The sequence below is a fragment of the Heterodontus francisci genome, chromosome 43, assembly GCF_036365525.1.
Source record: "Heterodontus francisci isolate sHetFra1 chromosome 43, sHetFra1.hap1, whole genome shotgun sequence".
NCBI classification, from domain to species: domain Eukaryota; kingdom Metazoa; phylum Chordata; class Chondrichthyes; order Heterodontiformes; family Heterodontidae; genus Heterodontus; species Heterodontus francisci.
Window position 1 is genome coordinate 27171606 of NC_090413.1, and position 24202 is coordinate 27195807.

The 24202-nt window shown below is 42.1% G+C and overlaps 1 protein-coding gene across 1 annotated transcript in view; it reads right to left on the reverse strand.

The window, feature by feature from the left end:
* Window positions 1–24202, reverse strand: part of LOC137355764 (voltage-dependent P/Q-type calcium channel subunit alpha-1A-like) — a 644715-nt gene that overhangs the window by 129320 nt on the left and 491193 nt on the right. Inside the window, exons 34-39 of the mRNA XM_068021264.1 lie at window positions 19168–19173; window positions 13066–13182; window positions 11592–11657; window positions 6012–6109; window positions 5218–5368; window positions 4054–4181 (exon numbers count right to left, since the gene is read on the reverse strand). Coding sequence (XP_067877365.1) covers window positions 4054–4181; window positions 5218–5368; window positions 6012–6109; window positions 11592–11657; window positions 13066–13182; window positions 19168–19173 — 566 coding nt within the window. The remainder of the gene's footprint in view (window positions 1–4053; window positions 4182–5217; window positions 5369–6011; window positions 6110–11591; window positions 11658–13065; window positions 13183–19167; window positions 19174–24202) is intronic.

Consider the following 24202-nt stretch of genomic DNA (forward strand, 5'->3'; position numbering starts at 1 on the left):
TTTCTAAATATATTTATAAATCCATTATACAAAGTGTCATGAGAAAATCTTATTTTCTAAAGTCTTGTAAAGATTTCAGGAATTCATCAGTCGTTGGATGGACTACATCATTCTCACTTAGTGATTGCATGTCCCTGGCATGTCCAATAGATAAGAATTCTGCTTAATGCTCTCTTGATATTGCTGTGCATGGACTGTAGAAAGAGCTTGGAGAAGGGAGTAGTGGGGTCAATGATTACTATAGATATGTACAGACTGTGGCAATGTGCTTGATGGCCTGAAGGGCTTTTCTCATTCCAACCTCTTGTTCCTACAGAATGTTCTTTCTATTTAACTTAATTCCTTTGTACATTGACGGCCTCCCCTGCAGCTATAATCCTCGAAAATGATCCACCACAGAACCTAAGGGGGGAAAATTAACTGCTCTACTTGGATAAATTCTCGGAGGTTCGTGAACCCAACTGAATCACTGGAACTCCGACGTAGCCGGTCGAATTCTTGTTCAAATTAAATTAAAATTCTAACTGTGCATCCTTAGCCAGAGTGCAATCCGGGAGAATGTCAGGGGAGGGGGAAAACATGCAATGTGGACATCTGCAATATCTTCACATAATCAAAAATAGGCAGGAAAGATTCAATTTGGTTTTGGTCCCTTTTGACAGATAGCCCCAACTATTCACCTTCTCCCAATATCCCTAGATCCTCTCCAAAAACACTGTTAGTCTCTCCAAGGGAAAACACAAATTGGAAAAAAACAGAAAATCCTGGAATATACAGCAAGCCAGCAAGCATCTGAAAAGGAAAAGCTTAGTTTTGATGAAGGGTCCACACTGAAATGTTAACCTGCTTTTTTTTCCTTTTCAGATGCTGACGGAACCTGTTGTGCATTTCTGGCATTTTCTATTTATCTCTGGAGCCCATTTATACTCTTAAGATTCAGTGACTTTTCCCTGTAACTTAATTCATTAGTCTATTACACTTTGTATGACCAAGTTCCACCGAACTTTCCTTTTTACTCCTATCTTCCTACTGATCCATTAGTATTTGAACTCTTCAATTGGGTGAACAATTTGCCTGGATCAGCTCTATCGAAATAACCTTTATAATCATGAATCTTTAGCTGGGTATGTCATGGAGCAAAAAGCTATATTTTCATTTTGATCCCGGGCTCTGTGGATTTATGCAAATACTTTACTTAGCTTGATCTAATTAAATTAAGTTTCTTGATTTTAAGTTAATGAAAATAGTGTTTTCATTTTTTAATAAATGGAGAGAAAAAATAGGTGTTGATTCTGGTGTTTTCTCCCTGGTAAATTCAACCACAATTTCACGCTCCCTTATTGATTTCGGGCCATAACCTTTTTATCATCATCATGATTATTCTTCCTATTTTATTCTTTTCTCTCTTGAAAACACTTCCTCATGATGGGGTATAATCCACAAATGCTGACTATCCCTATTGCGTTGTCTAAGTGGTCATTCCTAATGTGTGAGTCTAGCTAGTGAGTGTCTGCAGGTTATTCAAGATTGCGAAGTTGGGTCTATCACACCTGAGCCAGGTATCCTGGCCTCATCTCCCCCAACATTTTGTCATGTACATTTTCTAGTCAGGCTCCCACTGCCATTCTGGCAGAGATTCAGGGCAGAACTGTAATCGAGGCTGGGCCCTTCATGGCCTGTGTCATTGTGAAATAAATGACATGATTTTATAACATCTTGGAGCCAGGTCAGGCTTTGACAATACAATGCAACTTTAAATTTTGCAGAATGAAGTTGAGATTAGGCATGTCCTTTCATTACAAAATTTGGTCTAAACATTTGTTTTTCAAATGACACAGTTTTATACAACAATCACTTTACTGAACAGTAATTGCTTCACAGATGACAAGGAACAATAACAGGATTCACACATAACATCAGATACTGGGGGACAAGTCTGGGATATTCTTGAGGACCTTCAATTACATCAAGGAGTATAAAACCGGTGAGGCTTTTGAGAACTATTTTTTATTCAGTTTTGTGACTAGTGGGGAAGGCAGGAGGGAATTATATCTGGGACACTGTCAAAAAGTAGTTTTTTGGAATGTTGGTTTCCTTGCTTCACCCAGTCAGTGATCAATGTCTTTTCTCCACTAACACATACAGAATTCATTCATTGTAATGGAGTGTATTCAAAGACCAACTCCTTCATCTGATTTTAGTTATTACTCCAGTGTTAAGTTGTCACCTAAAGAGTCACCTCCTCCACCAGAAGGGAGATTAATCAAATGACCTTTTATAAGAGCAGTTACCAGGAGCAGCTGACTAGAATCCAATCCATCCCAGGATATGCTACAGGTGCCTACAGCAGCCAAAGTTTTACTTTAGATACCGGGAATGAATGGGACAAACAAGTGACCTAAATGGACCTGCAATATATCCATGGATAACCATTACTGTTGGACCACTGCCAGGAAACCCGACTCCTGTGCCAGAAATTGGAGTGTTTCTATTCAACCTATTTCTGAGCATGGGTTCTTGGGATATATTTGTAAAATAACCAGCTCTACAGTTTCCCCTCTAATTGCCCCTTTTCCAGTTGTCTGGAGACTATCTTCTGGTATCATACGCCCTCTTTTCAGTCAGAATACTGAGGTTACTTCCTCCACAGCAGCCATAAGTGACTGTCAATACAGGTGTTCCTATAGGAACACCTTTCTCTCTTCACTTCTAAACCAAAATGGTGTTCAGTCATCCAGCAACATGTGCCAATGATAACAAACAGGCTGGATTTATCCAGTTTGGTCTGGGATTCTGGTTCTCTCATTATCCTGTTACAGGTGAACGCTGAAAGGTAACAGGTCTTTAGTACTTTTTCGAAAACCTTAACCTTCCAGCCCATTTCTTTGCATATGTCCCAGAATGAAAGACCTATCCCACTCACATGTCATAACTGGGGCTCATAAGATTTTCAAAAGTCATAGTTAAAGGACTTTTAAATGTTGTTGAACAAAAACACCAGCTTTCACTCACAGCCTTGTCCACATCCTGTGACTTTTGGCTTTTAGGTGCATTCTTATTTCTAGTTAAGAAGTTGTGACCGCATGGAATTGTTATGCTACGTGAGGAGTGTGCATATTCCAGGAATACACAGCTCACCAGAGGCGAGAGAAATCACACCTTTAAAACCACAACCCTGTTAATACTCAGATTTCATAAACACTGAAAATTTGGGCGAATACATGTTACCTATATTAAAGCCACGAAGACAGATGAAGTGGAATTGCCATCATTGATTGGGAACAGGGGGAAAATTCTAACAACATTACTGATGTCCACTTATGACTGAAAGGTAGCCAGACAATTGCCTGAAAAATGGGGCCCACAGAGTAGTCAGTTTAAAAGTTTAATAAAACACTTGCAATTTTTTTTAAAACAAATCAGTTAGCCTCTCCGCAGCCGAGAAAATCTGGCAGCATTTTTACAGGATCTCCGAGAGATCACAAATGGCCAGACTGTCAGCAGGGAATGTACTTATTCCGCTCTGCTGCATAGTGTATGCAGACACATGCTCAGGGAGTGGGATTCATGATGTTAGAAATTTTCTTTTATCATTTTAGTCCCGTTACTTATGCCCCTTGGAAGTTAGGCTTGCAAGCCAGAAATTCTCATTCAGCTTGAGCACTCATTGGAAGGTTTCTAGACAGGTGCCAGAGATGTTGCATCTATCAAAGGGAGATGTTTCTAAAAAGTTTAAAAATGATCTCCAGATGGGGGTGACAGGTTGTTGGTATCCGACTGGAGCCCCACTCATCCAGGTCTTTTCCATTGCACCTGAACCTGGATACATGGCTGATTCATACCAACCTGTCATTAACCACTAGAGCAAAGAACGAGCTGAAAATTAACACCTTAACCCCAATTTTTATGTGAGCAGTGAGCCCATAGTTGTGTATGTACACTGTTTCTGGCTGCATTCAGATGCAGCTTACAGTTCCTGTTTCCCATCCCCTCAGATTTCATGCTCTGGTAGAGAACTCTAAGGGAGGAAGCTTGCTAAGAACAGGTGCTTACCGGGCAGCTGGATCATACTCAGCCCAGACCCTGACGTATTCATCCAGGTGATGGGGTCCAAGGATGGAAGAGTCCCGCGTCAGGTACTCAAAGTTGTCCATGATGACGGCAACAAAGAGGTTCAACATCTGACATATAAAAAGGGAAGAAGCGTAAACTCGAATAACCTCATTAACTAACTACAAGCTATTACCTGTGTAACAGTGAACTGTAAAGGGTGGGGAAATATGCAGGAACCCTCTGTGCTATGACAAGATTCCCCATATGGAGGATTCCCAATCTTAGCTGTCACATCAGACCAAAGTGGTATTATCATAAAGCCAAGCAGCAGGGAATGAGAATAAGCCAGAATCAGTCTTGCTTCTTGCTTAGACAATGTACAATCTGCTTTGTCATGAATGCTACACCCATTAAATCTCCTGAGGGAAGGGAAATATTCTCTAAACTCTAGTGATATCAAACACCTCCGGAATATTCATCCATCCTCATATCTTCACTACTCAACTGACCACTTGGGCAAGGGTCTGATGGAACCACAACTTAGCACGAATCGTGTCTACAGGGGAGATAGGAGGAGAAAATGTACATTAACATGTACGTGTTATGATCAGTGAGGAAGAGAAAGGGAACAAACTTGGAAATCTCCACTACATGCTTTTTTTACTGGATTGAAATTTTCAAAACTGATTTTTGGGTACAATCCTTCAAACCTGCAGAAAAAAGGAGACTTTAATTCTATAAATATCAGCTAGGTCAGAACCCAGGTCCCAGAAAAGAAAGGACAGCATGTGATCTCATGGCAACACCCAATGTCCCAAACTACATCATCAGTGACATAAATTAAGTATATATTTCATTCTGGGAATCATGGAAATCATTTTGGAAAATGGAAACTGATAAAGACATGAATTGTAAAAAGCAAACTTTGGTTAGCTCAATGATGTGACAACAATGGAGTAATAATAGAGAAAAAAAAACTGAAAAGGCTCGAAATACATAACAGGCCATCAGTATCATTAGCAGAATGTTCTGTTTAATGCTTCTTATGTGAAGGATACACATTGCAAACAGATACAGATGAACTTTCTGTATATATCCAACATTTTTGGTTTTTAGTTACTAAATAAAGAGGCTGACAAGAAAAGTAACACACTTGATACTTACCAGGAAGGAACAGAGGAAAATAAAGGAGACAAAGTAGAAATAGGCAACCTCATTGCCACACTCGTTTCCTGTGATGCCAGATCGTGGATCACACGGTTTGCCGCCCAAGCATGATAACATGATACTATGCCACGCCTCCCCTGTTGCACTCCTGAAATACACACACAGTCTTGTTACAGAACTGACTGCAGTCAGGAAAGACGGATCAAAACCATTCAGGAATTCACCCACACTGTTGTTAGTAACTCATCTGAAATGTTTTAATTTGATAAAAGCCCCAGTACAAGTGATTCCCAACTCTACAACAAAAACCTATTGGGTAACATTTGAGGCCTCTTCCAGACTCGAAATTCCTGTCTCGGTTTGTGCACCGGGCCTGAACAATGAACTTACTAATGGGAGGAATCATCTGCTCTGAGTCGTTCTCTGTGATGGCTCGGTAGTTAAGTGCAGTGAATACTGTCATTCTGAGCTCTACAGATCAGGAAATTCCAGTTTCAATCTCTGGCCTGGGCTGACTTAGCCAGAGAAGCACAGGAGTTGCTAATATTCCTGCTCTTGATCACTACACAGTGATCGTTGCTGAAAAGTGCATATATCTGCATGGCAGGTGAGAACAGAATTGGAGTTGGTTTTGTACTTTATATGCTTTGATAGCCTGCTGACAATCACTGCCTAGGGTGAGTGAGGAAAGATACTGGTGTGGTGCCTTGTGTCTACGGAATCTGTACCCCAGCAGGCATCAGGAGAAGGTGAGGGGAGAATAAAAAGTCAATAAAGTTGATGTTACGCACCGGAAGAGAAGCATCAGAGCCTGGAAGAATGTTCTGAAGTTGTTGTGGTTATTAATTTCACTATCTTCATCATCATCAACCGCAATATTTCCAAATAGCTACAAAATCAAACAACAGTACTTATCCTGAGGCTTAATCATTGTGTTCACAGAGGTAATCTGCTCATCGGAGAAAAAGAAAAAATATTTTAAAATGAATACTTAGCAGCATGGAACAGCTCCAGAATGTCATAATGCATATATCTTGTTCTAAAACAGACTGTGACCACTTTCTCCATCTGCTAAAGCTACGCGAGGTGTGAAGGGTACAGAATCCCCATTGAAATACATCTTTGCAGAATCTCAACAAAATCTGCTGGAATTTCAATTTTTTTTAATTGAGAAACTTAAGTGAAGGCTGCCAAGGTTGAGAAGAGTAGGGAAGAACTTGTTAAATCATGGCAAGCTTGGGTTTTAAAAATTTGCAGATTATAGTTGGAAAGGAAGATGGAGGGAGGGGAGGGGTATGTCCCACAGGTTTAAGGTCCTAGGAAAGAAAGGGTTAGGGGTTAGAGATACTGCAATAAATCTTGATTTTAACACAGTGAGAATGCAGGGAGGAAAAGTCTGCAGGATCATGGAACCAGGATTAATGTATCACCGTTTGTCAAAATGTTGCTAAAGTTTTTCAATTATCCAACAATTCAAACCTAAAATGGCAGCTTAAGTTAGGTTAACTCATCGAAATAAATCAACAGATTAGGGGTCAGTTTGAGTCATCTGGTTTTGTGCTCCCACCTGATGTATTCTGAGATCTGTCAATATCCTAGAGGGATTCAAGAGGCATGGGGGGAGGGGGGGGGAGGGGGGCTGGTCACAGGTGGAAAGGGGTGACTTAAAACCTCTAGGGATGTGGCGATTTCCCAGCAGTGATGACCAGCTTCTAACTGGTCTTCTCTCCAGATAATGGTATCAAAAACTCAGGGGGAATGTCACTGTTACTGCTCCCCATCCCTGTAGACTAGCCTATGCCTGTAGAATAGCCCATCCAAGTAGAACGTCTTGGTGACAGTTCAGAATCACTGAAAGCAGGAGAAGAGAGACTGGGAGACTTGTTAAGTGGTACAGTAGTTTGCAAGTGTGATAACCATGGGTTGCCTCAGGGCTAGCAGTCAGGTCTATCCCAGTAACTGGGCAATGCTACCTATACCAGTTGGATAAAGAACTCATGCAAGTCTGATGCGTTCAGCTATATATCTTATGTTTAGCCACTAAGTGGCAGCACAGTGTCAGCCAGTTCGCGACCATTTCTACAAAACCAGGTAGGACTATTCACTATCCTTTCCAACCACCGGAAATCACCAACAAACTGCGGCTCAACAGGGCCTGGGTACCGACACAATGTCTTGTGCCCCATTTTTAGTTATCAAACGTCATTTGCAAATAGTTTACTCTAAGATATAAGCAGATGTAATACCTTAGAGAACCATTTAAAAAATGAAAACTGTTAGAATGTATCCTGATTCAATCATCATTCTGTCTCAGTCTCAATGAATCGATTATTTTTATTTCTAAAGATATTAACTCGTAAGGGTTACTTACAAATGATGGGCAACTGAATTAACTGCTACATGTGATGATGAAGCACCCTCACAACCCCTCCCCTCCTCTCTTCTCCTCTCCTCTCCCTACGGTAAACATATTCTGCTCTGGTGAATTTAATTCGGCTCTTCTCACACCTGACGCCCAACTCATTTGAGCTTCTTCCTGGTCAGCAGTAATTACTATGTAAACAGGATGTAAAACTCAACAGAGATAGAACAAATAAATGGATGTCATTGATCAGAATTGTTTGGTGCCTTTTGAGATCATCAATCAAGTTCAGCACTACTATTACTAGAGAATGGAACAATTTCAGGCGCTCAGAGTCAGCATCAAGCACTTCCAGAGCAGAATGCATGAAAGGAAAACTCATTCTACACCTCCCCAACAATGCGTCTCATCCCCAAACTTAGAAGAGTGTCCACTACTACATCAATGTGACATTTCCTTTTCCCTATCACAACCATCTCATAGCTTAATGAGTGAGATTGCCTAATTAGGAGCAGGTCTGTCTGTAACTGTGGGCCCCACCACTAGCTGCTGAATTGAGGCTCCCCCCCACACACTCCCTCCTTTCATGTGCAAATCCTATAGAGCAAGGGGACTGTCTTTCCAGTCTGGTTTGGATTGCTCAGTTACTATAAATATTATGATTTTGCAAATCATATTTTTGCAATATTTCATTATCTTTCTCCACTGGTTAATTCCCTCTCCCCTGATTGGATGAATGGAGCTGTCCAGCCGCAACCATTTTGGTGAATACTGACAACACTGCTGCTTGTTTAATTTCCCAGGAGGTGTTCTGAGCAGAGTTGGAAGACATTCCTTTTTGAAATCAGTTTCTTTCCTTCCTCCCAGACAACCCTACTGCAGATAGGGAAGTTTATTCCCACGGGAAAGCGTGAGATGTGAATGTCAGTGACTTTCAGTTTGGATTCCGTTCTCCTTGGCAAGAGACCCAAGCCACTGCAGGACCTGCCATAAAGTTACTATAAACCAATTACAACAGGGAATCACCATCATGTGATCCATAAACTGCACTAACCATTAGGATTAGCCAATCAATTTCTGCCACATCAAAATGACATTCCATGCATTCATGAAGGTTTTAACACAGAACCTCACGTTCAAAATCCTAAAAGAGCATTCAGTTTATAGTCTCACTACAAATGAATTTATATTACAGAGGAAATGTTCAAGAGCAATACATTACAGGAAGGACATAATTGCTCTGGAGAGAGAACAGAGGAGATAGGCTAGGGTTGTTTTCCTTATATCAGAGGAGGCTGAGGGGTGACTTAATTGAGGCGTACAAAATTATGAGGGGCCTAGATAGAGTAGAAAGGAAGAACCTGTTTCCCCTGGCGGAGACGTTAATTACCAGGGGGCACAGATTCAAGGTGATTGGTAGAAGGATTAGAGGAGACATGAGGAAAAACATTTTCACCTAGAGGGTGGGGGGGTGTCTGGAATTCACTGCCTGGATGGGTGGTGGAGGCAGAAACTCTCAACTTATTTAAAAGGTACCTGGGCCTGCACCTGAAGTGCTGCAACTTGCAAGGTTGCAGACCAGGTGCTGGAAGGTGGGATTAGATTGGGCGGCTAGTTTTTTCAGCCAGCACAGACGCGATGGGCTGAATGGCCTCTTTCTGTTCTGTAACTTTTCTATGGTTCTACATGTTCAAAGTGCCGGCTTGGCTTAATTGGTAGCACTCCCACCAAAAGGCCGTGGGTTCAAGACCCAACTCCAGCACCCGAGCACATGATGGGTTGGATTTTGTGTAGGGGGGCTCCCGTGCACCAGGCTGAAAAGGTGGGGGAACCCCATTTCTGCACTTTTGCGCCCCCCCACCCCACCTCCCCAGGATTGATCCTCTGCTGCTTTTCAGTTAAAGATTCACAAGTCGGGATCTCTGTCCCTTTAAAGATGGAGATCCCGCCTCCATGAGCTGCTGGCCAATCAGAGGGCCAGCAGTTCGGCAGTATTGGCACCGTCACCAGGAGTGGTGGCCTCAGACCCAGCCCCATTGCCAGAACCCTGGACAAGACGTAGGTGAGAAAGGATCACCATGGCCAGTCCGGAAGGCCCCGGCGAGGGGGTGGGGGTGGTCATGAAATCCAGAGGAGGGGATTCCTGGGGGGGTAAAGTTGTTCCCACTGGGGGTCCTCTGTGGGCCACAAATTGCCCACTGAGGAGGGCCCAGCTCCCCCAAGCCTATAGGGAAGATGCCTCGTGTTGCAAGGTGTCCTCCGCTGTAAGATCCCAGCAGCAGAGGGACCAGGCCATTAATAGGCCACTTAAGGGCCTCTGGGCTGGAAAGCTTCTGTCAGCCTATCCCACCTCTGGGAAGATCGTTTGGTGACAGGCCCTCCGCCCTACTTCCTTCCCCGCCACCCGTTACGATACTCCCCACTTCCTTCCCCACCTCTATTCAGAGAAGAGCCAAGAGTCATCCCAGTGTTCTCTCCACATACCCCACTCAACAACTACCACCACCAAAAAACAACTGATCTGATCATTCATTTATCTCACTGCCATTTGTGAGATCTTGTGTGCAAAATGGCAATCAGTGGACTTCAAAGTAATTCTTTCTATGTATCTGAGACAGATAGACTTTTGTTAACCAAAGATATTAAGGGTGTCATGGTCCTGTGTTTTTTTTTCTCTCCTCGGAAATATTACGGTGCGCCTTTAAGATTGTAAAAGTTCAGTACATCTTTAAGGCAGAAAGTTCCAGAGTCTTAGTGAGCCAGGGTGCATCCTGGTTGCCAAGTGACAGCCACAGAGAGAGAGAGAGAATACAAGATTCAATGTTGCAGTTTTGACTTTTTAAATTAGCTGAGCAGCAGTTAGTTGAGAGCTCTCTGAGTCAATTTAAACTGAAGAAAAAATGTGTTGTTCCTCTCCCAAAATCCCACAAAGCCTCAAGCTGAATTAATTCCATAAAAAAAATAAGAAAAAGCTTTTTTCTTTCACAACAAATTATTGATCTGCTGTGTTCATTGCTGGAAAAAAAAAGAAGAGTTTAATACTACAACAGCCAAACTGTTGAACCCCATCTTTGGAAGGACCTTCTGTTTCATCGACCTTGGAAAACTGCAAGTGAACTTTGTGTTGTATTGGAAGACTCCATTTCGTCAGGAACGGAACTTGCAAAGACTTTTCTCGGGCAGCTAATTAAAAACTACTGTTAGTTTGAGTATATGTATGTGAATGCGGGAGTTAGATTTTTAAATAAGAAGTTATGAGGTCTTTAGATATTGGTTTATCTTAGTAATGTTAAAGATTTTAGTTTTTTTAAATAATTAGTTAATTTGTTGATATCTAAAGATACCTGGTTTGGTTTGCTTCATTGGGGGTTACTAGATTATTCAATTTGGCTGCTTTTTCCTTCAATTTGGAAAGCTTAAAGAAATATGATGCGACCTGTGGAAGAACGGGACTGAATTGACAGTGCGTTGCTCCCACCACGATCGGATCATATATCTTGATTGGGAGCTTTGCCCTGAGCAGTCGTAACAAGGGATATGGGGCAAAGGTGAGTATATGGAGTTATGTCACAGATTACACGTGATCTCATTGAATGGCAGAACAGGCTTGAGGGCTAAATAGCCTACTCCTAGTCCTACGTTTGTTATAAGGTGTTGTATAAATGCTTCTGTTCAGAAATATACTGTGACATTTTTCTAAATGTCAAATTTCTGACCTGAATAGAGACCTGCCTAGTCCGAGCTCCGAGTGTCTATTCCACTGTTGTGAGCTCACTGAAAGACAGCCATTTGAAGTGACCCTATTGCTGGCAGTGAGATTGAACCTTGGGATCTTCCTGTTGAATTTCATTGTCTGTGGCACATTTTGCAGCTGAGCTGGAGGGGAGGGGAGACCTATTTTAGGTTTATTTAAACTAGTGCATCAATGGTAACTTTTTAGAAACAGATTTGAGAAGGTTTTGGCCGTTCACCTCATAGATTATGAATAGAAAAAAAAATTCATTCTCACCTGCATTCCAATAATGGCATAAATGAAGAACAGCATTGCAATCAGCAGACAGACGTAAGGCAATGCCTGCAAAATAGTCAATCACCCAATTCATTCAATTCTCCAAATGTCTCAAAAAAGCAACATTATGTATCACACTAATAAGATATTCCATATTCCACAAACATACTAACTAGGTTGTTTACCTACTGGGACTGAAAACTGTCAGGTGAAATTAGGTACTGGATTCTGGTGCTGGGACACCTTTGATATTGGCCACATATTTACTGAGCTGTGTCTTTGGAGCGGGGGTTGGAGGGAAGAGTTATAGACTCGAAAGTACCAGTTTTCCAGGGGTCCTACAGTTTTTAAATATAGGGATGTGCTGTAATTTTTTTTTCTCCAGGTTTCCCAGTAACAGCCAGCCTGATAGGCTGATTAACAGGCTACCTGCCTGTCAGGCAGGAAAGCCTGCAGCAGAAGAATGCATTGGGTCTAGTGGGTAGAGATCACTCGGGGAAGAGTTCACGGTGTGGGGGCGGCGGGGGGGCAGAACGTTGTTGTTGAGGGCAAGATGTAAGTCACAGGAGGGGTAAAACATGGTTGGGGGGGGGCGAGATCGTGGTCATGGGGTGTTAGAGTGTGGTTGGGAGGGGTGGAAAGATCGCAAGGAGGATTGAAGATCATGGAGGTGTTGGACAGATCGCAGTGGGGTTTACAAGGTAGCTTGTTAGGTCTGGAGAAAACACTCCTCCTCCTCTTGACCCACAAGCAGTGCTGTAAAGGCACTTACCTGATGGATTAGGCCCTTCTCAGCTCCTTTTACTCAGCAGTTTCCAAAGGTCAGGAAAACCCAGCAGACATTAGGTAAGAATAGATAGAACATTTGCTAAAATGCCCCTTAAAAAGTTTCAACAACTAGCTCGCCACCTGAGAGCAGGCTGGTCACCCACCTTTCGTCCCTCCTCCATTAAAACTGGAAGTGGGCTGATCTGAGGTGGGTTGGGTTCGGGTTTGAGATTTTTTTTAAACATTTGTAACATTTTATCTTTCCACCCGACCCAAACTCACCCATTTTGGGGGTTAAAATTATTCCCATAATGTTAGCACCGAGTACTCCCAAATTAATGTAGCACAGTTAGACACAAAGTAAAGCTCCCTCTACTCCATCCCAACTTCAGAATAGTGCCTCCCCATCAATTCCACTCACGCGACATTTTCCAATTTCCCACACCAGCCATCCTATGAGTTCTCTGAGAAACTTACCAACTTGATGCACTTTGGTGCTGTAGGCTTGTACCCAGTAGGGCCTGGATTGAGACTGTCCAAACATGGATTCTATATCCAAAGCAGACATTCAGCCTGGACTGGGTTTGAACCTAGTTCCCAAAGGGGAAAGAACAGTGTCTAATCTACTGCACCACCCAGTCCCCTTGCCAACATGTGTTTGATGTCTGAGGGACTGGTATGAAAACAGAACAGCTCCATGTCTCACCTTAAAAGACTGGACAAACGTCCACAGTAAGATACGGATGGTGTAGCCCTGTCTCAGGAGTTTGATAAGTCGAGCAGCACGGAAGAGTCGTAGAAAGCTCAGGTTGATAATATTTTTCTACAAAAGTGGGGTCAATGAACAAACAGGACAGTTAAAGGTGAATGCCTGCTTGTCTCTGCTGGCTGCTTTTGACAAGAAGGGCACTTAAAGAAGACTCCCAAAAAACAAGTCTGGCCATCATCCAATCATGGAAAAGAACGGGTTTCCTCGTTAAATGTTAAAATATATATAAATATATATGTATATATATATATTTATAACACAACCAAATGCACTGTTCTTTGACACAAGCAAGCCATAATGTGGAGTCTACTTACATGTAAGATGCATGTATGCGGGGTTTGCAAGCACTCCGTCAAAATAAAACAATTCCGTTTTAAGTTATGATTTACATGTGTAGACTCCAGTGAGCATGCACGGGCACCAATTGCAAAAAGTAACAACACAGTAGCAGACCCTGGTAAGAACCATGGGCCGATCAATCGGCAGCTCTTGAAACACATGCAGCAAATGTACAATTCTACTAATGCAACAGCGTGAATTTATCAGTGGTATGACCCAGCTATCAAATACCCACAGAATGGCAAAGAGAAACAAAAGGTGAGCAGAATTTTATTATATATATATATATATATATATATATATATATCAAAATAAATCCTTCAACCTTAGATGTCACCTAACCACTGGCTCTTCATTTACCTCGTCTTCGTTTTAACTTTTTCCAATTTTGCTCTTGTCCTGCACTAGGAGCCTTGATCTTTTTTTCACTTGGGCTTCTCAAAAAAAAGGCCCACGCTGGCTTATATCGTTTCTACATGGTGCTTTTCCAAATCATACCCTTTGGCAAAGAGTGAAGAAAGAAAGAGGCAGCAAGACTACACTACAACAACTCTTCGCCAGACCACTGTGTTCTACACATATGTGAAGTGGTAACAACACTTCCATGGCCTGACCACCAGGATATAAAGGGTGACACAGCAACCTATTGGCAAGGACACACTGAATTCCTCCTCTTGTGACAGATTTTGTAACCAAGGAAAGGCCTTTCACACTGATAATTTTTAACTCTGTGCTCCACTGAAGTATGTTTGTACCAAGTATTGGCTAAACTTGTCATAATAAAGAAACATTAGTTCTGTAGCCTTGTCTTGTACCCACTCGTAGCTGGATTGAGACTTCTCCTAAATTCATTTAGTGTGGGACGCTAGACCTTCATCACCATTATAGACTAGATTCAACTCAGGTCTTAAAGGTGAAAGGTCATGGTATTAATCCATTGCTCAATACTGTTTCTTCCTAATATATTTAATCATCTCATTCAAATATATTCATTATTTAATGTAATTTATTACATGTTTAAATTTTAAGTTGTCCATAGGTGACACATACATCATCAGAGCGTTAATCTCTTTCAGTATATTTCTGTTTGTATGAAGGATTCTTAATAAGTCACCCTTGGATATTTCAAAGTCTTCATCACCCATGTTAGGTAAAGTAGAGGCAGCAGGTCTGTCGTATACATGCACAAATCTTTAATGCACCAAACATGAGGAAAGAGTCCAAAGCAGGAAATGAGGTCCACAGACTTGAAGAGGAGACACAAATCAAAAGGATTTTTTTGGCTCTAAAGACCTAAAAAGCCAATCATTTGAAAAAAGATGTACCTGTGAAGATTTGTGATGCAATTTCAGCACCTATGGTAAAACCCCTTTGCCTATAATGTAATCCCATTGCTTTTGGTAATCTGATTGTTGAAAAGTGGGAATGGTGATGGAGGAGGCAGCTTGAGAATTGAAAGGTAGTTTTCAGAGTTAAAAGGTGGATTTTATTATGGAGGAGCTGACATGTGAGAGTTGGGCAAGATAGGCTGATGGTTGAGCAGCACTTGATAGAATATGATGGTCCCTAAGCTACTACAGCCTTGTCATTAAATAAAACATTTGCCAAGGACCTCTAATGTAGGATATAAAAATTAAAATTCTGGAGCTTTGTTCAGTTTAACTTTGAGGACAAAGAGAAACTTTGCTGAACCTTCCTCTGTAGATTTAACGGGCTGGGTAGACTTCACTATGAAACAGATAGAACTGTGACAGGCAAGGCTTTGTTGCGCTAAATGGACTTTTCATTGTTAAGTGCAAAAGTTATTCTTGAAGTTTTGGGAGGGGAAGACTGAGGTGAGTGGTGCTGTGGGCTACAACAAAATCCGAAGCCATGCCAAAAAACACAATGCAAGAAAGCAACAGCAATTCACAATTCAGCGCTGCATGGCATGCCGAGGGTACTTAGTTTATGTATGCATTAGGCTCAAAAAATTACAAACCAACCGTGGTCTATATGTAGATGTTGTTGATGGATGATTGTAATTGGATTGCATTGGGATTGATTTGCAACCAGTTTTAAAATTAGTTGGCATGGACACACAGACGGATACATGGATGGACACATGAATTTCATAGTGCATTTTGATTGGATGAATTATTTCAGAAGGCGTTGTGCCAATAAAGCACAGATTAAAGACAGCATGTGAAAAGATAAAACAAGAAATATATAAATCATTATAGGCAGTTCTTTTTCTTTTAACGGCAATGATCTATACCAAAAATACAATAATGATAGACTGGTTCAGACAGAAATGGTACACACTGGCTGCAGGATTTGGTCAGGGGAGAGCAAGTAACACACATGTGCCTGTACATACAGTCATAGTTTGTACTTTGCTTCTAATTTGGCACTAGGATTTTTGGCACTATTTTCATCACATTGTACAGTGATTGTACAAAAAGTGTCCATTTGCAGTGATTTTTGTGATTTTTCTTACTTCTGGTGCAAAATAGTGCAATTTGGACAAGAATAGTAGGAAAACTAGCAAAAAATAGTCCAACATCCAGGTTTGAAAAATAAACATCAGGTGGTGAGAGAGCACCAGTCTCTTTCAAAGGGTGTGTTAATACAGTTGGATTGGTTTGGACGTCTTGCACACTGTTATGTCTCTGTCAGTACAGGAGATCACTGATAAGCATCCAGATTAGGTCCTACCACCCCTGACTATGGCAAAACTCATTCGCAGTGCATTTCCTAGTTTCCGCTTTGTGCCCAAGTGGTTGAACCAATCTATCACTAGACAGCAATGATCAGGCATCCAGCAAAAACGTCCACATTGAATTTTTTCCATTCCCCACTGAACAAATGACTGGCAAATGTCCTCTTCCCATCTACCAGCCCACAACACAAACATATTGCAGGGCTACTTAAACACAGTACCATCATAATGAAAATAACGTGTGGTTCTTCACCCTCCCAAACACTTTTTCATTAAGGCACTGTCGCTTTGAAAAAAAGTTTAAGACTTTTAACTGTAGAAGTACTTACAATGGATAAGAAAATGAGAATACCCGATCTATAACTCTACATCGTACTATTTCCTGTTTCAGCCATATTCCTTTGCTAAACAGGTTTATTTCTTCCTGTTACAAAATATTGTATTGTACAGTGTCTCATACGTCACATCAGCTCTGATTTTATATCTAGATTGTAGCATCATCACACAGACACTGTTTATATCCCATTTTGCATTTGTCAAATTTAAATGTCAATAGATTTTATTCTTATTTTCTTTACACACTGCTCCTATTCTTTATCAGAGAAGGTCAGTGAAGAGAACAAGTCTTCCTTGCAGTTGGAGATCAGCAGGCATTGGTGGGAACAAAGTTACTGATTGAATAATCAGATCCGAAGTCTGAATGGAACATTGATAGTCTAAACTGTCTTTTCTTGCTTTGACATTTTTTAATGATCTTGTACATCTTAATAATTTAACAATAATTTAAAACATTTTTTTTGGGTGGCATGGAATGAGCATGATTTCCAGACGGTGGAAGGTGAGAAATTACTCAGTACCCATTTGTGATTTCGGGGGGAATGAGGAGAAGTAGGAAATTAAGACCAGTAAAGGGAGATCCCTGTTCTAAATCACATTGAAAGGACTCCTTTTGGCTGATGTTGATTCATCATGCCTGGTTTCAGATGAAGAATTACAAGAGGAAAGCAGCTCTAGTTTCTCAAATGAAAGTGAAGCATTTTATTTTTGACCTGTTATTGTGAGACATTTTAAGTTAGCACTGTCCACAACACTTAGCCCCAGTTCCATCCCCTATGGCAATCTGCCCTACTGTTCACCAAATGTAAAACAGAAACAACTTATGCTAAATCTGAATCCTTCAACTTTCCCCCCCCCAAAAAAATCTAAACCATTTTTGCAGCTGCTTTAAGTTCAATTGGGGTCAATTTTAACTCCAAGTGGGCAAAGACAGGCAAGTGTGAAGCAGGGTAGGTGGGAAGATGGCACATAGAGATTGCTACCAGGTGAAGATTGGGCAGCCAAAGGTATATGGTGGGGAGGTGCTTTTGGGAGGTTCCTGCAGGAGGGAAGAGGAGTTTATCTGGGCAGGGAGGCTGTGACTTTACCTGTGGGCCCTGAAGAAGCACTCCTGCTCCTTCTGGCCCCACAAAGGAAAATCTTTCACAAAGCTGAAGGCCTCTTTATCTTTCCCACTAGCTGCAGAACTGATTAAGCCTGAGCAGGAAGCCAATACCGTTTCCCTGCTCGAGCAACAGTTAAAATGCCATCGAGACCTTTTGACGTTATAGGACCCCATTTAGCATTTATGCATAAGGCTCCCACTCGAATCCGACAAATGCCTCATCTACCGCCAAAATCAGCGGGAACAGAACGAGGAATGCAGCCACTCCATTTTAATTGCTCGTCCTTTCCCCTGCTGTCCCCATCCCCCACCCCCAGTATTTCAGTGAACAATAAACTTTGAGTATCACAACTAAAATTACTCTAGATATTAAAAAACCTGTTAATAAGCGCTAAATTATTAGCATAAATAATTTAAAGTAGATTAGAAATCAATGTTGCAATCTCCTACATTAAGATTTGTATTAGATTGAGGCATCACATTAGTGATGAAAACCTGTAACTATCTGCTCTAACCAGTTCATCTAGTTAACCTCAGAGTGTGAAAACCAAGTTACAGCTGATTGGACACATCAAGATTTAATGGAGCAGTGCTGCCTATTTTAGAAGAAAGTTTAGTAGGCAATAGGAAATAAAGGATACAATTCTATAGGGGTGCAGGAGCAGAGGGATCTGGGGTATATGTGCAAAAATCATTGAAGATGGCAAGACAGGTTGAGAAAGTGGTTAATAAGACATATGGGATCCTGGGTTTTATAAATAGAGGCATACAGTACAAAAGCACTGGTTCAGCCTCAACTGCACATCACACTTTAGGAAGGATGTGAAGCCATTGGCAAGGGTGCAGAAAGATTTACAAGAATGGTTCCAGGGATGAGGGACTTCAGTTACGAGGATACACTGGAGAAGCTGGGGCTGTTCTCCTTAAAGAGAAAATTGAGAGGAGATTTAGGGAATAACTCTAAATAGCTGGGTGAGTACACCACTGTTAGGGTGCATGTGTAAATAGCTTAATAATAAGGAACAAGTGAGTAGTTTTTTTTTGAGTAAGGTTTATTTTAACAAGTGAACGGTATTGATTTTTAGTAGGATTTATCAGTACGAGTAAGGTTTTATTAATAATTCTAAGCTTTTGTAGTATTGGTAAGGTTTTTTCAGCAGTAGCAAAGGAACTAATAAATGAATTGGAGGGTTGCTTCAATCTCGAGAGTGCACCTCCTGCATTATGTGGGAGCTCCAGGATGCTTCCCGTATCCTGGAGAACTATTCATGCAGGAAGTGTTGTCAATTGCAGCAGCTTGAGCTCCGGGTTTTGGAACTTGAGTGGCAGCTGGCGACACTGCGGTGCATTCATGAGGATGAGAGCTACGTGGATAGTGCGTTTATAGCTTAAGAGCATGCAGGGAGAGAGGGAATGGGTGACCACCAGACAGTCAAAAAGAATCAGGCAAATAGTGCAGGAGACCCCTGAGTGCATCTCACTCTCCAACAGGTATTCAGTTCTGAGGAAAGTGATGCTTAAGCTGAGGAGTGCAGCCAGAGCCAAGTCCATGGCACACAGGTGACTCAGATGCACTGGGGGTAACAGGGAAGACTGGAAGAGCCATAGTGATAGGTTACTCAATAGTCAGGGGAACAGACAGGCGTTTCTGTGGCCGCAAACATGAATCCAGGATGGTGTGTTGCCTCCCTGGTGCCAGGGTCAAGGATGTCACTGAGCGGCTGCACAGCATCCTGAAAGGGGAGGGTGAACAGCCAGCAGTCGTGGTCCACATCGGAATCAACGACATAGGTAGAAAGAGGGATGTGATCCAGCAATCAGAATTTAGGGAGCGAGGTAAGAAATTAGCAAGCAGGAACTTAAAAGTAGTAATCTCTGGATTACTCCCAGTGCCTCGCTCAAGTGAGTATAGAAATAGAAGGATAAGACAGATGAATACATGGCTGGAAAGATGGTGCAGGAGTGGGGGCTTCAGATTCCTGGGACATTGGGACCGGCTCTGGGGGAGATGGGACCTGTACAGGCCGGATGGGTTGCACCTGAACAGAGCCAGGACTGAGTTCCTCGCGGGATACTTTGCTAGTGCTGTTGGGGAGGGTTTAAACTAGTTTGGCAGGAGAATGGGGACCTGAGGGTAGACTCAGCTGGGACCAAATCAAAAAATGAAATGAAAGGTGAAAAATTAATGGATGAGTCTGGAAGACAGAGGAAACCAGGGCTAGAAAATAAAAAAAGAGTTTGGCAGTGCTCAAGGGTATCTATTTCAATGCAAGGAGTATAGCAAATAAAGCAGATGAGCTGAGGGCACAGATAGACACATGGCAGTATGATATTATAGCTATTACAGAAACATGGCTTAAGGAGGGACAGGAATGACAGCTCAATGTTCCTGGTTACAGGGTTTTCAGATGCGTTGGGAGGGGAATAAGAAAGGAGGAGGAGTGGTAATTTTGGTCAAGGAAACTATTACAGCTGTGAGGAGGGATGATATGTTGGAAGGTTCATCAAATGAGGCCATATGGATTGAGCTAAGGAACAAAAAAGAGGCCTCACACAGCTAGGAGTGTACTATAGACCCCCAGTCAGAGGGAGATAGAAGAGCAAATATGTAGGCAAATCTCTGAGAAGTGCAAGAAAAATAGGGTAGTAATAGGGGATTTTAATTACCCCAATATTAACTGGGATAGTTTTAGTGTGAAAGGAATTGAGGGAGCAGAATTCTTGAGGTGCATTCAGGAGAACTTTTTTGCCTGTTTGCAGCAAATCCAACAAGAGAGGGTGCAGTTTTAGACTAAGTTTTAGGAAATGAAGATGCGCAGGTGGAAGGAGTGGCAGTGGGAGAGCATTTTGGTGGTAGTGATTGTAATTCAGTCAGTTTTAACATAATTATGGAAAAGGACAGAGATAGAACAGGAGTTAGAGTTCTCAATTGGGACAAGGCCAATTTTACTAAACTGAGGATGATTTAGCAAAAGTGGACTGGAAACAGCTACTTGAAGGTAAATCAGTGTCAGAACAGTGGGAGGCATTCAAAAGGGAGATTCAAGGGGTTCAGGGTAAACATGTTGCCACAAAACAAAAGGGTCAGGTGGCCAAATCTAGAACCCCATGGATGTCAAGGAGCCTACAGTATAAGACAAGGCAGAAAAGTAAAGCTTATGTCCGACACAGAGAACTCAATACTACAGAAAATCGAGAGGAGTATAGAAAGTGGAGGGCTGAAATCAAAAAGGAAATGAGGAAAGCAAAGAGAGGGCATGAAAGAATATTGGCAAGCAAAATCAAGGGGAACCCAAAGATGTTTTATCAATACATTAAGAGTAAGAGGATAACTAAGGAGAGAGTAGGGCCCATAAAAGACCAAAATGGTAACCTATGTGTAGGAGTTGAAGATATTGGTATGGTTCTTAATGAATATTTTGCTTCTGTCTTCACAATAGTGGATGATGCAGATATTGTAGTTAAGGAGGAAGAAGAGTGTGAAGTATTGGATGTGATAAACATAGGGAGAGAGGAAGTATTAATGGGATTAGCATTCTTGATGGTTGATAAATCACCAGGGCCAGATGAAGTGTATCCTAGGCTGTTAAAAGAAGCAAGAGAGGAAATAGCAGAGAGTCTGACTATCATTTTCCAGCCCTCACTGGATACAGATGTGGTGCCAGAGGACTGGAAAATTGCTAACGTTGTACCTCTGTTTAAAAAGGGAGTGAAGCATCAGGCCAGTCAGTCTAGCCTCAGTAGTCATAGAGTCATACAGCACAGAAACAGGCCCTTCGGCCCATCATGTCTGTCCTGGCATTCAAGCACCTATCTATTCTAATCCCATTTTCTAGCATTTGGCCTGTAGCCTTGTATGTTATGGCATTTCAAGTGCTCATCTTGATACTTCTTAAATGTTGTGAGGGTTCCTGCCTCTACCACCCCTTTAGGCAGTGTGTCCCAGATTCCAACCACGCTCTGGGTGAAATTTTTTTTCCTCAAATCCCATCTAAACGTCCTGCCCCTTACCTTAAATCTACGCCCCTGGTTATTGACCCCTCCGCTAAGGGAAAAAGTTTCTTCCTATCTAACCTATCAATGTCCCTCATAATTTTGCATACCTCAGTCAGGGTCCCTCCTCAGCCTTCTCTGCTCTAAGGAAAACAACCCTAGCCTATCCAGTCTCTCTTCATTGCTGAAATGCTCCAGCCCTGGCAACATCCTGGTGAATCTCCTCTGCACCCTCTCCAGTGAAATCACATCCTTCCTATAATGTGGCGACCAAAACTGTGCACAGTACTCCAGCTGTGGCTTAACTAGTATTTTGTACAGCTCCATCATAACCTCCCTGCTGTTATATTCTATGCCTCGGTTAATAAAGGGAAGTATCCCATATTCCTAACCAGCTTATCTACCTGTGCTGCTGCCTTCAGTGATCTATGGACAAGTACACCAAGGTCCCTCTGTACTTCCTAGGGTCCTACCATTCATTGTATATTCCCTTGCCTTGTTGGTCCTCCCAAAATGCATCACCTCACACTTCTCAGGATTAAATTCCATTTGCCACTGCTCTGCCCATCTTACCAGCCCATCTATATCGTCCTGTAATCTAAGACTTTCCTCCTCACTATTTACGACACCGCCAATTGTCGTGTCATCTGTGAACTTACTGATCATACCTCCTATATTCACGTCTAAATCATTAATGTAAACTACAAGCAGCAAGGGTCCCAGCACCGATCCCTGTGGTACACCACTGGTCACAGGCTTCCAATTGCAAAAACAACCCTCGACCATCACCCTCTACCTCCTGCCACTAAGCCAATTTTGAATCCAATTTGCCAAATTGTCCTGGATCCCATGGGCTCTTACCTTCTTAACCAATCTCCCATGTGGGATCTTATCAAAAGTCCATGTAGATTACATTAACTGCTTTACCCTCATCTACACATCTAGTCACCTCCTTGAAAAATTCAATCAAGTTTGTTAGGTATGATCTCCCCCTGACAAAGCCTGCCTCCCCAATTGGAGATTAATCCTATCCCTCATAATTTTTTCCAATAGTATCCCTTCCACTGATATTAGACTCACCGGCTTATAATTACTTGGCTTATCCCTGCTACCCTTCTTGAAAAATGGTACCACATTCGCTGTCCTCCAGTCCTGTGGCACCTCTCGTGTGGCCAGAGAGGATTTAAAAAGTTGTGTCAGAGCCCCTGCTATCTCCTCCCTTGCCTGGGATACATCTCATCTGGGCCTGGGGATTTATCCACTTTTAAGCCCGCTAAAACAGCTAGTACCTCCTTCCTTTCAATTCTAATTTGTTTGAGTATATCACAATCCCCCTTCCTGATCTCTACACCTACATTGTCCTTCTCCATAGTGAACACAGATGAAAAATAATCATTTAAAACCTCCCCTACGTCCTCCGGCTCCACACACAGATTGCCACTTTGGTCCCTAATGGGCCCTACTCTTTCGCTGGTTATCCTCTTGCCCTTAACATACTTATAAAATGCCTTGGGATTTTCCTTTAACTTGCCCGCCAGTGTTTTTTCATGCCCCCTCTTCGTTCTCCTAATTTTTTTTTTTAAGTACCCCCCAACACTTTCTATACTCCTCTAGGGCCTCTGCTGTTTTCCGCCCTCTGAATCTGCCATAAGCCTCCTTTTTTTCCTTATCCAATCCTCTATATCCCTTGACATCCAGGGTTCCCTGGACTTGTTGGTCCTACCCTCCACCTTTACAGGAACACGATGGCCCTGAACTCTCACTATTTCCTTTTTGAATGACTCCCATTGGTCTGATGTCGACTTTCCTACAAGTAGCTGCTCCCAGTCCACTTTGGCCAGATCCTGTTTTATCATATTGAAACCGACCTTCCCCCAATTCAGTACCTTTATTTCTGGTCTATCTTTGTCCTTTTCCATAAGTACCTTAAATCTTACAGAGTTATGGTCACTATCCACGAAATGGTCCCCCACTGACGCTTCTACCACTTGTCCAGCTTCATTCCCTAGGATTAGGTCCAGTACTGCCCCTTCTCTTGTAGGACTTTCTACGTGCTGGCTCAAAAAGCTCTCCTGCATGCACTTTAAGAATTCCACCCCCTTTAAGCCTTTTGCACTAAGACTATCCCAGTTAATATTGGGGAAGTTGAAATCCCCTACTATCATTATCCTATTATTTTACACCTCTCTGAGATTTGCCTACATATCTGCTCCTCTATCTCTCCCTGACTATTGGAGGCCTGTAGTACACTCCCAGCCAAGTGATTGCCCTCTTTTTGTTTTTAAGTTCTACCCATATGGCCTCATTTGAGGAACCTTCTAAGATATCATCCCTCCTTACTGCAGTAATTGACTCCTTGATCAACAGTGCAATGCCACCTCCTCTTTTACACCCCCGTCACATCTGAAGATTCTATATCCTGGAATATTGAGCTGCCAGTCCTGCCCTTCCCTCAACCATGTCTCTGTGATAGCAATAATATCATATTCCCAGGTGTTAATCAATGCCCTCAATTCATCTGCCTTACTAGTAAGACTCCTTGCATTAAAATAGATGCAATCCAGCCTTGCATTATTCACTTGTGCCTTAACAGGTCTATA